The sequence below is a fragment of the Porites lutea genome, chromosome 11, assembly GCF_958299795.1.
Source record: "Porites lutea chromosome 11, jaPorLute2.1, whole genome shotgun sequence".
NCBI lineage: Eukaryota > Metazoa > Cnidaria > Anthozoa > Scleractinia > Poritidae > Porites > Porites lutea.
In genome coordinates this window covers 26,296,157-26,313,704 of record NC_133211.1, presented here as the reverse complement: position 1 = coordinate 26,313,704, position 17,548 = coordinate 26,296,157, and the positions used below count along the sequence as shown (strand labels likewise).

The 17,548-nt window shown below is 39.4% G+C and overlaps 2 protein-coding genes across 3 annotated transcripts; both read left to right on the top strand.

Moving 5' to 3' along the window:
- The first annotated feature begins 3,331 nt into the window (after positions 1 to 3,331).
- LOC140951914 (adenosine receptor A2a-like) lies at positions 3,332 to 5,245 on the top strand. Its single transcript, XM_073401289.1, has one exon. The coding sequence runs from the start codon at positions 3,700 to 3,702 to the stop codon at positions 4,654 to 4,656; it is 957 nt and encodes a 318-aa protein (XP_073257390.1). The 5' UTR covers positions 3,332 to 3,699; the 3' UTR covers positions 4,657 to 5,245.
- Positions 5,246 to 10,559: 5,314 nt separating this feature from the next.
- Positions 10,560 to 17,216, top strand: LOC140951913 (adenosine receptor A2a-like). Of its 2 annotated transcripts, none has more exons than XM_073401287.1 (2): positions 10,560 to 10,790; positions 14,686 to 17,216. In XM_073401287.1, exon 2 carries the CDS (start codon positions 15,058 to 15,060, stop codon positions 16,021 to 16,023), a length of 966 nt encoding a protein of 321 aa, XP_073257388.1. In that variant the 5' UTR covers positions 10,560 to 10,790; positions 14,686 to 15,057; the 3' UTR covers positions 16,024 to 17,216. The 2 variants fall into 2 exon arrangements, with proteins under 2 accessions (XP_073257388.1, XP_073257389.1); XM_073401288.1 differs by lacking the exon at positions 10,560 to 10,790 and adding an exon at positions 13,807 to 13,899.
- Positions 17,217 to 17,548: the final 332 nt, after the last annotated feature.

The following is a 17,548-nucleotide window of genomic DNA, read 5'->3' as shown; positions in this document are numbered from 1 at the left end:
TCTCCGTCAAAAAAATGAACAGTATCAATTATTAAAGTAACGATAAAGCATGTTAAGCAACGGCAGCCATTAAATGAAGACGTGTTTGAAGCTAGTGTACTGTGCTTTTTCATCGTCTCCTTCAAAAGATGAGCCGATGAGGACCGTATTTATTCGATTAACCGCCCTAGACGCTTATTAAATTTTTGGACCTTGAGAGTGGGCGCTTATTCGAGGCTGGGCGCTAATTCGAAGTTGGGCGCTTATTCGAATAAATACGGTACCTTTTGGGGTCTTTCTTCACTTTTTTGTTGAAGTTTAATCTTTTTTATATGTTTTTCCTTTCCAAAACGTGATTTCAAATCTCTGTATGCGTATCAGCTAGTGTGTTTGTGTGTGTGTACATCAAAGACGTCTCTCAAGCTATCATTGGCACTTTTTTTCAATGCCTTCTCCAAAAGATGGTAGGATGGGTCGCTTTCGAGGTTTCTCTTCGCCTTACGTTGAAGATAAAACCGTTTTAAAAAAATGTGACGGCCAATGTCTCTTTTTACCTTATTGCGATTCATACTCTGCGAATGAAAAGTCATTCCCCCAAACAGGAAAGGAATACATACATACATACTTTAATGGTTGCTCCCTAAAGTGGCTTTTCAGCACCAATATTACAAGACAAAAAAGTAAAAAAGAATAATAATCGTCAACTTAACTAAATATAATGAATGTATAATATATAATATATTAACGTGATTTGCTCAAATATTCTCTAAAAATACACTGTTTAAAATTGTCTAAGCTAGTTAACGCCCTCAGGTGCTTGCTTATTAATCCATTCCAGATTTTAACCCCTCTATAGGCAAAACGACGCTGACCAGTTGCCAAGCGACAACGTGGAATATTAAGGTTGTTTACACATCGCGTTACCCCAGTACTTGCCGACGATCTCATTTGAACCTTCGCACATAGATATTTAGGACTAACAAGGTTGTTAAGGCATTTAAACACCATCACAGCATCGTTGATTTCTAATCTATCTTTTACACTGAGCATTATAAGTGACTATAGCCGTTCACTGATGTGGTCGAATTTTCTAAGTCCCAGAATAATTCTCGCGACAAAATTTTGCACCAATTGGAGTTTGTGCACGTTAGTCTTAGAGGTGTTTGACCACAAAATTGAGCAATAGAAGTAGCTTAGAAAACACAAAACTTTTTATGAGTAATAAAAGTGTTTGTGTATCTAACAGATGCTTAATTCTATTTACATATACTAATTGATTAAAGCAACTAGAAACAATGTTAGCGATATGAGTATCATATGAAAGACATTCATCTGTATATACGTACTCCAAGGTCCCTGGCAAAGGGAACCGGCGAAATCATTATATCAAGTATGGTAATACATATATATCTGCGGTAACCGTGGTTAATAAGTTGCGCGGTAGCACAATAACAAGTAATTTCGTCTTATCAGGGTTTAGAAGCAATGAATTTTTGGCACTCCATTTACAGATCTGTATGTTGAAGGTCAGCATTTACGGAAGCTACAGCATTATCTATATCGGAAACTTTAATAAATTTTAAGTACAATTGACTGTCATCTACCTAACACGAGGAATGTGCTCATTGCCCCGAGTAGTCAATAGAAAAAAATCGGTAGCGATCAAGTGATTTTTATCGATTGATAACGGAAATGGGTGAAAATCGATAAACTAAATTGCTTGATCAAATCGATAATATCGATTTTTCATGTTTTTAACGATTGATAACGGAAGTCCGGCCTGTTGGTTGTTTTTTGGCATAAGTAGGATAGTACGACTGAGAAAACACATCCACGAGTAACAACTGATCAACAAATTATCATGAAAATGTGGAAACTATTACACACACAAATTTCTCTCTATATAAAACCTTTTATTTTGTATAAAATAACAAAAACGGTTTGATTTAATTATATCCAGTCCTCGCTGGCAAATATCACGAGAAACGCACGACCTTGGATAAATATCTCCAACCCTGAATTTCAAACATCCCCTCGAGACGTAGGGGCCGGGGGATATATTTGGGGGGCAGAGGGATTGGTGGAGGGGTGCGTAAAATATTTGTAACCGGATATTATTTCATAATTTATGAGAAATAGAATAGTACCCTGCCAGCGGGATGCTGGAACACGATTAGCGACGGCGTTACGCAGACGTCCTTTTTCCGCGTGCAACAAAGGAAATAGGAGATGTCTGCACGCAGGCAATATGTCCTCTAGCGAGGACATATCGTACCCTTGGGCGGAAACAGTAGATTTTTTCAGAATTGATGAAATTCTGTTCGCGGAAACTGAGAACGACATTCAGTCATATCACCAGACAATGATAAGACGTAAGTGCTTCCCTAGGTATGAACTGGGGACATATTTTAAAAATAAGCATGACTTAACGGTTGGCTTGAGGCTTGTGCTAAGCTAGCCTGCGTAGCAAGCGTTTCCGTGCTGTTTCGGAGCAAGGAACGAGAAGCGAGAGTCAAAAAACGCGCGAAAAATGGTACGAGTAAACGGGGAGGGGGTGGCTCTCTTTTTAGCTCACGTTTCATTGCTCGGTCAAAAACCTAAAATCCCGTTCCTTGGTCTTTCTTTGCTCCGAAACCAAAATGGAAACGCTTGTTTCGCAGGCTAGTGCTAAGCTGATTAATAGCTTCTTTTCGTAAACACAGAACAAAAAGTATTGTTTGGGTTTTAGAATAGCAAACACAATTTGCACCCCGACTGAAATATTTTAAACTTGAAACCGAGTTTGTCTTTTGATATGCAAAAACAAATGAAAAACAAAATGATTTGAAAATTATTTTATAGTAACTGATATGAGTAAGATAACACGATGTTGTGGGTTATACAGTTAAGAATGCTTAAAAGTATCGATTTCTGAAGACTACAAATTGTCGTCATAACCCAACCTCGTCCCCATGGCTTTTCCCTTAAAAAATGATTTGAAAATTATTTTATAGTAACTGATAGGAGTAACTAGATAACACGATGTTGTGGGTTATATAGTTAAGAATGCTTAAAAGTATCGATTTCTGAAGACTACAAATTATCGTCATAGCCCAACCTCGTCCCCACGGCTTTTCCCTTAAAAAAATGGGTGGGGCGGGTAAAGTCCCGCCCCACCCATTTTTTAAGGGAAATGCCCTGGGGAAGAGCTTGGTCATAGCCAAGGCTGTCATTGATGATAACAATAGAAACGTTCCGTGCGGAAAAGACAATAATAATGATCGACATAATGAAACCTTTTTCCATCATCTGGAAAATTGCTAAGTTTTAGTTATAGACTGAACTGAAATTAATTAATTATTGTACTATTGACCTCTCGGTTCTATGAAGATCGATCATCACGCCGAGCGAGAACCTGGGAACGAGGTTGCGATCATCCACTGAGGAGGGGCATCGACCCTTGAGTCATCAATTTTAATTGGTATTTGCATGATGATTTTCATTCCCAGCCCTGAGGCTAATATTCTGAATGACATTTATTGCGGTTGTTTTGAAAGTGGGTTGGCTTGACCTTACCCAGACAGTGAGTCATGTTCTAAAACTATAGCGGAACAGCTAAATACGGTTTGACTAGACAAAGAAGGCTACTTGAAAACATCTACTAGATCTATCTACTCACGGTTCTGAAAACAAGGGGAAAAACTCTGGAGGCAACAAAAGCCATAAACGCTTGACCTCACGATGTCAGCACCACATACGATGTTCTATGATGATGAATATTGGTTCGAAACAAGTCTCCCGGTTATTATTGTATACTCAGTTGTGTCTCTATTCACAATTTTCGTGAACCTTCTTTTGTGCGTTGCCTATTGGAGGGATCCTTTTCGCGAGCTTCAAGCCGTTCAGAACTACTTCATATTGAATTTAGGACTTGCGGATCTCATTATGGGTGCCCTTTCGGAGCCTTTGCTGATAGCCACATACTGGTACAACAAAAACAACAACAACAACAACAACGTAATTTTCTTCGTTCATTACTTATTTGCTATCATTTCCGCGTCTTGTTCTCTGTTGAACATAATGGCCCTCTCGATCGTCCGCTATTTTGCCGTCCAAAAGCCATTTGAGAGTCAAAACATCATTAATAAGAGGAACGTAAAAATCAGCATAGCCGTTATTTGGGGCATTGCAATTCACTTTGCTCTTCTTCCTGTTGCGGGATGGAGAGACAAAACATTTCAGTTATATTTATATGGTTTAGGATGTATCGTACCCACTGTTGTCTTCACGGCTTCATATTTCATGGTCTACCGTGCAATACGCAAACGCACAGCCATGATCAAACTCATCGGGAAAGAGAAGAAAAGTCAACTTTTGAGAAACACAATCTGTATTGAGAAAAAAGCGACACGAACAGTCTTAATGGTCCTTGTGGTTTTCTTGGTCTTATGGATCCCTTTTCTCATTTGTGATTTTGCTGTCGTTCAATGTTCAAACTGCAGAACCCCCGCATTTGGCTTTGCCCGAGACATTACTCTCTCCTTGGTTTACTTTAGCAGCGGAATAAATCCACTGATCTATGCGTGGCGAATAAAGGCATATAGAAGAGCTTTTCTGCGAGTCTTGGGCTTTAAGCGGCTTTCGGTAAGGGCGTCTGGAAAAGCCGGAAACTGGAATCCGGAAAAGGCACCGCAATAGGAACACTAGGAACAGGAAGCGGAACCGGAGTAGGAACCGCAATGGAAAGAGGAACCATATAAAGACAGGGACAACATTTATCGTCATTGAAGTTAATTTGGATTTAATTCTTACTGAGATATATAGGAAAAATAAGGGAAAAAAGGGAATTGAAACAGTGTATAGAAATATGAGAAGAAAAAGAAATAATCAGTGAAAAGCCAGAGAAAAAGAAACAAGAAAACACTCTTGAAATGTGAATCTGATCAATATAACCTTTCTTTATCTTTACCCTGTGACACATTGCGTTTTCGTGTCAAACGTAATAAAGAACTTATGTAACTAGAACGCTGACCGTCGCGGACTTCATGAATACCAACCGGAAGTTCACTGTTGCTCTTGATGGAACGCTTCTGTCTCACACAACGAATCCTTTTACCTTCCACTGTAGAATTTGATGAGTCAGAGCACTGAAAGACAGAAAATATCCACTTCCGGTTTCCATTTTTAACGTCCTAGACGTCAACGTTTTCGTTGCTTAAGGTCCCTATTGTAATCGGTTGAATAAAGCCCGGAGGTAGTACAATATATCTATGTAGCAAACCTGAAGTGTATGGCAGCCCAATAAACGTCTCTGATGTGTGTCTCGTTTACACATGGTCTGACAAATAATATTAACATGTAAAAACCTCCTTCCTGGGGGAGACAAAAGGAATCTACAGATCTGACAACGGCAACGCCAGCGAAATTGAATTCGGGTCCTAATTCAAACTATTGCTCATCCAAATTGTCCAGTCTTTTAAAGGTTGGGAAATGAAGATGGAGACCGCGTCCGAGCTCAGACAGACACAATAAAATTGATCACCTTGCCGTTTACGTTCTCAAGAGAACTTGATAAGATTTGATCATTTCACGTTTTAGTTGTGCCACTCGCAAAGCTGTTGCTTTACTTATTAAAGTTGCTGCTCTTTTGACCTTCTGGTTGCCGTAATATATAAAAATTCAGGGGAAAATGATACCAGGCTATTTTTCTTATTTTTCATATAAAATGAATTAGAATTGAAAAATATTAAGGTAAGTGATGTACCTGTTCTGGTGTCGGTTTACCTTTACATTACTGTTCCTGTTCCGTTTCCGGTTCCTGTTCCCATTCCCGTTCCTATTCCCGATTCCGGTTTCCTGCTTTTCCAGACGCCCTTTCGGTAAAGGGGAAAACTTCTGAGGTTTCTAGTTTCTCTAGGAATGAAATCGATTCAAGCAGGAAAATGTCGAAAATCGAAGAGTTGGCAGCGAAAACAAAGGTCAACTGGCAATGACAGCACCTACAGTAGATGTTGAGAGTAATGTCAATGCTGGAGAAGAAACCTCAGATATACTGAGTAACGGCTGAGTGTTGTGTAAGATTTTGAGGCATTCAGTATATTTTGCCGAGTATCTGAGGTGTCCTCAAGGAAGAGTCAACATTAACTTCTATACTAAGTGGCAGCTGGACTATACTGAATTCATTCAGTCTTCCGGCAGTCAATAAACAAATAAAAATCTACGGAATATAGTAAGTGTGGCTGAGAAGTTTAATCGCAAGACCTTCCATGATCTTATGGATATTTAGTAGGTATAATATAAGGTAAACAAAAAATGATCAATGATTGAGCTAGTTAGCTTTTAGAATGAGGAACAAACGTTAATGGCGTATGGATGAAAGCCGATGAGGTCTTAAGTGTTCTCAACAACTTTTCCTTTTGGGTTCTCTCGTTAGACTTCCTTTGTAACGCAATTTATCGAGCCACATAACCTTCTTGTAAACAGCGCTAAGAAAACAAATCGAAGAGGTTTCGAAATCTCGGTTGTTGATTATTAAAACTTGTCGGCATCGCCCAGATTCAGGCGACATATCCGGGAACTTTAAGTGCACTCCGAGCGCCAAATTTGAAACGATGATCAGCGAACCGTGGCCAAAACAAAGAAAAAACGGCCAAAACTGTTCAGAGTGGCTCATGTTTTACTCTTTTTTACCTTAACTATATAAAAATTATTAGTGTCAGCATATGGATTTTGTAGAAGAGACATTAATAAAAAATACAAGACCACTGGTGACTCTGTAGACCATGTAGAAGTTCTGGCTTTTTCGCTTTGAGAATCGGCTACTTTAGTCACTATTTTGTATGGGAGGTCACGTTTGAGGCTAAATATCTGTTAGGCAAAATCACACTAGAATTTTGTTGACTTACGAAAAGGCCTTCCATTTTTTCGTCAGACACAAGGGCCATTGGAGACAAACCATCAATTAATATTTCTGAAGCTCTCGCCTTTCCAGTACTTCTTACATTTTCATTCATCCACAAGGAAAGACACCCCTTCACTTGAGCAACTGTCAATTTATCCCTATTCTCCAATAATCCTCTCTCGACAACAGTTAAATTTAGCGTTTAGTTGTTGACAACTCGTCTCACACACTGCGTTTTTGTAGTTGTCGATAACATTTAGTTGTAAAAAACAAACCGTTGTCAACAACTAAATCATCTTACCTAGTCTGCGGAACGGGTTAGTTTTTTGTATGCCCTAAAACCCAAACGAGGTAAAATATACCTACCAGCAGCAGGGTAGCGCCACTATTCAAAGGAGGCTCACCAACCGATTGTGACAATTGTCGGTCTATTTCGGTATTGCCCTGTATTTCGAAGATCATGGAGTCTTTTTTTAACACCGACTTACGAAATTTTGCGCAAGAGGATGGTCTCATAAAACAGCATCAGTTCGCCTATTCCAAGTTTTCTTCAACGACAGTAGCATTGTTCAGAGTAGTAGACTATCTAAATCATGTTATAATTCTGATTTTGTGCTATCTGCAGACGATACCGAGATTCATTTTAGTTTTAAAGACGTTGGCAAGACCGAGTACAGAATTCACTAGGATCTCAAAAGCATTAAACAGTGGTTCTCTGACAATGGTCTTATTTGTAACACGAAAAAGACGGTGACAATGGTTATTGCTTCACACAGGGCAGTCAAAACTGCCGGAGATGTTCGTATATATTACGGTGATTTGCTTCTAGAGCAGAAGAGATCCTTTAAGTACCTCGGTGTGATAGTAGACGAATCGTTATCTTGGAGCAGTCACATATTTTATGTCGCCTCCAGAGTCTACCCTAAACTTAAGTTGCTGAACAGGATTTCGTCCTTTCTGGATCCAACTACCCTTTCGAAGATTTAAAAAGCGACAATTTTACCTATTTTAGATTACGGTTGTATTTTATGGGTATCTTACTCCAAGTAAAACTCTGATTTTTTACAACGATTACAATACAAAGCTATGAGGCAAACCACAAACTAGGACTTTTAACGCTATCTAGTAGGCGAAGATTTATGCGTCTTCAGCTAGTATTTAAAATTGTCAATTAACAATCAGCTTTGTAAACGAAATTTCATAATTACATGATCTTGAGATCCGAATGCCGTGGTAGGACCTTAAGACTAGACGAGAAAATCATCTGCCTAACTTATAAAGTAAACTCCACCTATTGGCCAGTCTAACTTTAAATTCACAGGAGCAAAGGATTGGAACGAGTTACCTAATGAATTACGGGTTCATGGCCTAACATTAGGATAGTTTTAAGTATTTGCAAGAACAAGACAAAACACAACATAAATGTAGATTGTAGATTAATTCATGTTATTTTTAACACCTTTTTTATTGTAAATATTTGTCTTTCCGCTTTTTTACTATGTACTATTGTTTTTTTTTTAATCTTGAAATATTTTATTATTGCACTTAGGTTTATACCATCTGTTTTTTTTATACTCAACTGGTCTATTTTTTTGCCGTATAAATAAAGTATTTATTATTATTATTATCATTATTATTAGTACTATCATTTCTCTACAGTCAGACCAGATTCAAACGACATGTTGAAAATACAGGTGACTACTGGTAACAACACATTAAGAACCTGTAGGGCACGATTTCATTGCTGCCTTTCCAATAATCAAAGACCAAATTCAGCACTGAAGCACACACTACCAACTCCGTGTACACCGGTCTGTTTAAGGGTCTTTAAGCTGATTCATCTCCATACGCGCGTGTTCGGCGGTTCTCAGCCAACAGTTACCACATTTGTGGCGCTTAAAGGGGTGTTTTTGCTCCCCCATGCAGTTAACAGAGGAGAAGGAAGTGATAGCTAGTGAGACCTCTCACCTGAGGCTCAGCGCCATTCTAATGGCGTCCCAGTGAGGACAAGTCAGCTGTTCCTAGCTGCCACCGCCCGGGTGATACGGCTGTGCACATGGGTAAGGCGTACTGGCCATACCGCGGAGTTTATAGTGTGTGCTTCTGTGCTGAATATGGTCTTGCTGTGTTATGTCTAGGTCTTGAAGCTGGCGAACTCTCTACACGCGTGCTAGGCGCTAGTCAGGATCAGCGCACACATCAGCAAAGTCTACGCATGCGTCCAAGTTATCTTCGGACGCATCGTCATCCCCCTGTCAACAAGTGGCCGAGATGAAAAGGAAGAAGAAACTTTTCAAAGCTACAGTTCCAAAGCCTATAAGGCAGGGCTTTCTATCAAGAAAAAGGCTGTAAAGGTACATGATGATTCTGTTTCTCCTGAGAAGAAGAATTCTTTTAGAGGAATCGACAGATGATTATTCGAACGTTCGTGGCTCGATTCATTCTTCAACGCCAAAACAACGAAAAACCGGCATTAACCTACAGTGTACAACTCAAATGTGAACATCGCACTATCCGTGAAAATTCTACATCCTGGAAACCACAGTTAAGAGCTGGGCAAGGAGTCATACTGACATAACAGGAAATAATCACATTCACGGACAGAGAAACTACATGCATGCATGTAGTTATTCCGATCCAGGCATTTCGGAGAAAGCCAGCCAAAGAAACTAAAATCTTTATTTAGCCGTAACAAACAGAAGTCAAAGAAAACTGATTAAAACACTTTACAACTGCATCTGAAATCAAATCCTATCAGGAACACCCACAGAAGCATAAAGCACAGGAAATGATTACTCAGTATGCATGTAACAAACCTGCTTCATGGCCTCTAAATGTAAGACTTAGTGCGGCAAAAACAAGATTTACTCAGTCAAAGTTAAGAATGCTACATGCACTGTGTAGTGCTAGTAACCTTCGCGCGAGAGAGAAAAGAAGAAAAACCTCTGTTCAAGCACAGGTAACCCAGGCTCTGTGATAGTACCATAGCACGGTTCCAGTAAAATTACAGTGTTTGTATGGGGTAAAAATACCATCCAAAAATTTCTAGGAAATACTAAATAAAGATCAATGAAACTTACTCTGCAGTTAATTGTTGTTGTCCTTATTGCTCCAACGAAGTTTCGTGATAATTTGCAATAATTTGTTCAAATTCACTCTATATACAATAACAATATACAAGGTAGGAAACACGAGATGCCATTTTCGCCGACATGCTCTCATTCAACACAGCTTTTTCCACGAAATTCGAACTCCAACGGAAAATAAACATGCCAGGATCGTAGAAATAGGATAGCAGCAGATATAAAAACCAATGAAGCTTTCCCAGATACAGAAACGAATCCCACAGACTTTGACAAACTCGAGGGATATAATCCAAACAGACCGAGAATATGCTCGCCGAAGCAGCAGGGCCAGATCAACGCGCGGCCAAGAAAATGAGAGCTGGGCACTGTACAAAAAATTCCATCCCGGGAGTCCAGAGGTGACCTTTCTGGGGACCGATACATCCTTTGCCCAAATCCACCCTACCCTGCTGAAAAAATACTTGATAGAAGGTTCAAGCAGACTCTCAAGGTCACGTTTCGCATTATCACTAGCTTATGAGTCGTGTTTGGCCTGTCAACTACGGAAGCCCAGGGGGGCCACATAGTGATTTCCTTTTTATTTTTCACTTTTCCGTTTTCGTTTTTAACGTTTTGATTTTCACTTCGCCATTTCGCTTTTCGGTTAAGAATTCGGTTTTTACTTTTACTTTTCAGTTTTTGTTTTTGCTTTTAAATTATATAATGAAAACCAAAACCAAAACCTAAATATAAACATTAAAACCAAAACCGACAGAGTAGGCCATCATGCTTTGCTGGACGATCAATATGGCTGATCAAAGTCGTTCATCCGGCGGAGTGCGGCTTTGTTGACGATGTTAGCCCAGGTAAATTTTCTAATCAGTTTATCTCCATCGATTGCTCTAAATCATAAACTGTATTTCTTTTCAACGTACCTTTTAATTCTTCTATTTAAGCTATGAAAATCGCGTTAATCGACTAGATCATCAGAAGGATTTGATTCGAGGTAGTAGTGTGCTGTAAGTTACCGTACATTTGTTAAGCTTTCATTTACACTAGATCGTAATCAGTTAGACTGTGAATATAAGGGGGAATATATTCTTTGCGCATAATGGAACGATCAAAGCATGGGCAGTAAGTTTTTAACACGTGTCGGCTCTCCAAATCAGATAGATTTGGAGTCACACTGTATGCGAAGTATACGAAGAATTCTATGAGGAAAACCCTCCCATTCCTACCAGAAAAGAAAACTCGTTCCAATTCAATGGAAAAGATTACCTCCAAACTCATGGAACAGCCATGGGAACGAAAATTGCCGTAGCTTTTGCTAACATATTTATGGCCAAAATAGAATCAAAGGCTCCTAGGAGCAAGCTCATGGATGAATTGAATTAGTGTCGAAAAGACAGTTCAATAATCAAAGAAAAACATATAAATCTTTTTGAACTGTTCATGGTGTCAGCATTGGTGTACGGACTTGCTGGGACTTGCCAAAACACAGCGTGACTCGAAGTATCCGATTGCATGTGTACCTGAATATTCTATAAACTTTTTAACGGCGCAGCATTTCTGCTTTAACAAATTAAAGCAAAGATCACTTTTAAAAGCAATTATTAACGCTTTTTAGTTGTAAAATAATTTGCTTTCTCATGTGACTGTCAAACACTTTCCGAACGACAGTGCACTTTCTTGTAAAATAGCCAAGTTTTACATACATGAGTTTTATTTAAACCGTGGTTTGAAAAGTGCGATGCTTTCACATAAATGTTTCCATATGATGAGTACGTAACGGTTAGTATACGCAGTACGAGCTATATTAAATACAGAATACAGGCGTTTATGGCTAAATTGAACTACTTTAGAACGCGCTTTTGATAAACACGAGCTAAAAATTATTGTAATACATGTAAAACGGATTAAGCTCAAAGCAGTACGTGCTCTGACCTAGCCAAGTAATTTAAACGCAGTCGAAGTATCCGATTGCCTTTCGCCAGAGACTTGTTTATACTGTCAGCGCAGCATTTCTTGTAGAAATTACATTAATAGCACTGCTAAATGGAATCACCGACAAACAAAAGCCTACTTTAAGGCAAAGATCACCTAAGAATTCAAGCAAAATAGCGTAACGCTTGTTGGTTCTAAAACCTGTGCTTCTAGTTGACACAACATTAATTCATTCCCTGTTTGCATACGAAGACAAATGGTCGAACGGATTCGTCCAAATAACTGAATAAACCTCAATAGATACTCCTCAATGTCGCTTTAACAATTCGAGGACAGTTTTTTTGCAGTGATTATAAGGCTCTTTGGCTTATTCGCTTTTCGCTGAACGAAATCCCATCGTCAGGCTGCAATAGCTCTTTCACACTCCGGTTGATCGCATCTTCTCCATATCAAGTACAATATCGGGAACAAATGTGCACAATTCGTCCAAATATACAGCAATGATCCACGCTCAATTATTTCAATGTCCTTTTAACAATTCTAAGTCCATTTCTTGCGGATGATATTATCAGTGTTCTTTGAAATATTGTTATTTATACAAAACCCATCTCTATAATTGATGTGTCGGGAAAAAAAAATTCGCCGTACTAGTACCCTCTAGGATATTCCAAACATATACGTAAAAGGCACTTGGAAAAAAAAGTAATACTAAGTAAGGGAGGTAGGAGTAACGTGTTTAATCTGACTTTAATGAATAAATTAATGAGAATCCAGTGAGTGAGTGAGTGAGTGAGTGATCGAGTGCCATTCGAGTGCCTCCAAAAGCCCATGGCATGACTACGTCATCCATGAGCTAAAAAGAAATACTCAGACAAAGCACCACAAAACCAATTTTTTGGAAAAGATTCATAGATGACGTCATGTCTATGTGGAACACAAGCAGAGACAAAATAGAGGATTTCCTTGTAAAGGCAAACAGTTTTCACCCAACGATCAAATTCACGGCTGAAATCTCATAAACAGAAACCACATTCTTAGACACAAAAGTGTACATGCAAAGGTGACAGATTAAAAAAGGAATCTATTCTTGACGTGCGAACGCATTTCAAAGCTACAGAAACCTTTAAATACCCGAATTTCTACTCGTGTCACCCACCAGGCGTCACGAAAGGCTTTATAAAAGGAGAAGCGTGAAGGCGGGCGTGAAGGCTTCTGAGAACAAATTCCTCTCAATTTACTTTTGAGGAAACCATGAATAATTTCAAAACACGCCTGCAGAATAGAGATTACCCAGCTAGAATTGTAGAAAAACACCTTTCAGAGATTAAATTCTCTGATAGAGAAATGTCGCTAGCGCAGAAAAACAAAACCGCACCTAAGAAAATACTGCCCTTTGTAACACAATACCATGCGGATTTGCCTAACCTAAAGGACACACTCATGGGGAAATGGCACCTTATAGAAAATCAACCGCAACTGAGAGAAATCTTTAAGGAGCCCCCATCATCTCATAGCGTAAGGGAAAATCCCTAAAGGACATCCTAGTTAAAGCTAAGCTATGAAGGCTTTATTAGAATTTATTCGTCCGCAAACTGCAGGAGTCGTGTGGGCTTGTCAACACTTTTATCACTGTTCAACTCTTAGCCTGCGAACAGCAGACGCATTTCCGGTCTTCGGTCTGCTATCAAGAGTCTTCTCTTATTCATTGCTTCGTCTGCTGTTTGCAGGCCAGTCAACTCTTATTTGTAACCGGATATTATTTCATAATTTATGCGAAATAGAATAGTACCCTGCCAGCGGGATGCTGGAACACGATTAGCGACGGCGTTACGCAGACGTCCTTTTTCCGCGTGCAACAAAGGAAATAGGAGATGTCTGCACGCAGGCAATATGTCGTCTAGAGAGGACATATCGTACCTTTGGGCGGAAATAGTAGATTTTTTTCTGAATTGATGTCATTCTGATCGCGAAAACTGAGAACGACATTCAGTCATATGACCAGACAATGATAAGACGTGAGAGCTTCCCTAGGTATGAAAACATATTTAAAAAATAAGCATGACTTAACGGTTGGCTTGAGGCTTGTGCTAAGCTAGCCTGCGTAGCAAGCGTTTCCGTGCTGTTTCGGAGCAAAGAACGGGAAGCGAGAGTCAAAAAACGCGCGAAAAAGGGCACGAGTAAGCGGAGAGGGGGTGGCTCCCTTTTTGGCTCACGTTTCATTGCTCAAGGCCAAAACCTAAAATCCCGTTCCTTGGTCTTTCTTTACTCCGAAACCAAAATGGAAACGCTTGTTACGCAGGCTAGTGCGAAGCTGATTAATAGCTGCTTTTCGTAAACACAGAACAAAAATTATTGTTTGGGTTTAGAATAGCAAGCACAATTTGCACTCCGACTGAAATATTTTAAACTTGAAACCGAGTTTGTATTTTGATATGCAAAAACAAATGAAAAACAAAATGATTTGAATATCATTTTATAGTAACTGATATGAGTAATATAACACGATGTTGTGGGTTATACAGTTAACAATGCTTGAAAGTATCGATTTCTGAAGACTAAAAATTGTCGTCATAGCCAAGGTTGTAATTGATGTAGCCTGCAAAAAAATCCGTTTCTCCTCCCTCTTCGCCACTGGGGACGCGACGAAGAGCGAGAAGAAACGGATGTTTTCGCAGGCTATCATTGATGATAATAATATAAAAGTTCCGTGAGGAAAAGACAATAATAATGATCGACATAACGAAACCTTTTTCCATCATCTGGTAAATTGCTAAGTTTTTGTTATAGACTGAACTCAAAATTAATTATTTATTGTAGATTGACCTCTCGGTTCTATGAAGATCGATCATCACGCCGAGCGAGAACCTGGGAACGAGGTTGCGATCATCCACTGAGGAGGGGCATCGACCCTTGAGTCATCAATTTTAATTGGTATTTGCATGATGATTTTCATTCCCAAACCCTCAGGCTAATATTCTGAATGACGTTTATTGTGGCCGCTTTAAAAGTGGGTTGGCTTGACCTTACGCAGACAGTGAGTCATGTTCTAAAACCATAGCGGAACAGCTAAATACGGTTTGACTAGACACAGTGGGCTACTTGAAAACATCTACTAGATCTATCTAGTGGTTCTGAAAACAAGGAGAAAAACTCTGGAGGCAACAAAAGCCATAAACGCTTGACCTCATAATGTCAGCACCACATACGATGTTCTTTCGTGGATATGGGTTCGAAACAAGTCTCCCGTTTATTATTGTATACTCAGTTGTGTCTCTATTCACAATTTTCGTAAACCTTCTTTTGTGCGTTGCCTATTGGAGGGATCCTTTTCGCGAGCTTCAAGCCGTTCAGAACTACTACATATTGAATTTAGGACTTGCGGATCTCATCATGGGTGCCCTTTCGGAGCCTCTGCTGATAGCCACATACTGGAACAACAGCGACTTAATTTTCTTCGTTCATTACTTATTTGCTATCATTTCCGCGTCTTGTTCTCTGTTGAACATAATGGCCCTCTCGATCGTCCGCTATTTTGCCGTCCAAAAGCCATTTGAGAGTCAAAACATCATTAATAAGAGGAACGTAAAAATCAGCATAGCCGTTATTTGGGGGATTGCGATTCACTTTGCTCTTCTTCCTATTGCGGGATGGAAAGACAAAACATTTCAGTTATATTTATATGGTTTAGGATGTATCGTACCCACTGTTGTCTTCACGGCTTCATATTTCATGTTCTACCGTGCAATACGCAAACGCACAGCCATGATCCAACACATCGGGACAGAGGAGAAAAGTCAACTTTTGAGAAACACAATTCGTATTGAGAAAAAAGCGACACGAACAGTCTTAATGGTCCTTGTGGTTTTCTGGGTCTTATGGATCCCTTTCCTCATTTGTGATTTTGCTGTCGTTCAATGTTCAAACTGCAGAAGCTCCGCATCTCACCTCGTCCGCGACATTACTCTCTCCTTAGTTTACTTTAGTAGCGGAATAAATCCACTGATCTATGCGTGGCGAATAAAGGCATACAGAAGAGCTTTTCTGCGAGTCTTGGGCTTTAAGGTGCTTTCCCTAAGGGCGTCTGGAAAAGCCGAAAACCGGAATCTGGAAGAGGTACAGGAATTGAAACAGGAACAGGAAGCGGAACCGGAATAGGAACCGCAATGAAAAGAGGAACCTATATAAAGACAGGGACACAGCGGGGGGGGGGGGGAAGAGACGAGGTCTGGGGCCGAGAAACGATGTTCTCACAACTGGCAAAGCGGTCACCCTGCGTGGTGGTCAGCGGATAATTGCACTTTTTCCCACAGTAAATATTTTTAGACTTTTTAGAAGCAAGAAGCGAACCGGCAGAGGAAATCGGAAACGCTTAAAAAAATTGAAAAAAATAATAGCATGCATCTTTGTTTTTCTTGCATATCGTATTTGTCTTTCGGTACTGAAATTGCAGGGGAAACTAAAACGCAGCCGCGTTTAATAGATCTTAATCAACAACAACGCGCTCGATCGATTTATTATAAATAAATATAAATTATAGGTTACATCGTTTTTGCAGGGCAATGATAACTTGATGCTGATAAAAATTACAGGAGAAAGCGTCAAATTTATCGTAAGCAAGTATATTCAGAGAGCTTTATAAAAATGAGCTTAAAGAACTACATATCATAACTGAATAAACATCCACACTTCATAACATTTCACTTCGTTTATTACGATCAGTCAACATCTTGAATCCAACGTTAAAATTTAAAACGATCCTAATAAAAAAATCACAACTACTACTGAAGGCTCTGTACCTTGAAGCGATTTTAACTTTCCTAACGTTTGCAGCAAAACACAGCTCGATTCTCAACTCGTCGGCGATTCTCAGTTATCAGTTATACGGAGCTATATGTTGCATATTCCAAACTCTGCGGAGGGAAATTGTTTAACAGAAAAAGAAAACCACACACTATGTCTGAAAAGCGACATAAATCAATAAAATTGCGAATTACCAAAATATAATAGTGAGAAACAGTCTCGCCTTCGACCGCCATGCTTTTGTTTCTTCTCAAGACCGTTGATTTATGGTTTTTGACGTAATGCGCATGATCAGTACACAAATCCGCTGGCAAGAACCTTGCTGATCGCTTTGCAAGTTGTGAGAACATCGTTTGGATTTCATTTAAGAGAATGTATGGGAAGTTGCTTTCCCCCCCCCCCCCCCCCCCCCTGCAGGGACAACATCTATCTTAATTTAAGTTAATTTGGATTTAATTCTTATTCAGATATATAGGAAAAATAAGGGAAAAAAGGGAATTGAAACAGTGTATAGAAATATGAGAAGAAAAAGAAATAATCATTGAAAAGCCAGAGAAAAAAGAAACAAGAAAACACTCTTGAAATGTGAATCTAATCAATATAACCTTTCTTTATCTTTACCCTGTGACACATTGTGTTTTCGTGTCAAACATAATAGCGAACTTAAGTAAACAGAACGCTGACCGTCGCGGACTTCATGAATACCAACTGGAAATTCACTGTTGCTCTTGATGGAACGCTTCTGTTTGACACAACAAATTCTTTTACCTTCCACTGTAGAATTTGATGAGTCAGAGCACTGAAAGACAGAAAATATCCACTTCCGGTTTCCATTTTTAACGTCCTGAACGTCAACGTTCTCGTTGCTTAAGGTCCCTAT

Coding starts and splice junctions, on each gene's coding strand:
- LOC140951913 (XM_073401287.1), top strand. CDS start 15,058: ATGTCAGCACCACATACGATGTTCTTTCGTGGATATGGGTTCGAAACA.
- LOC140951914 (XM_073401289.1), top strand. CDS start 3,700: ATGTCAGCACCACATACGATGTTCTATGATGATGAATATTGGTTCGAA.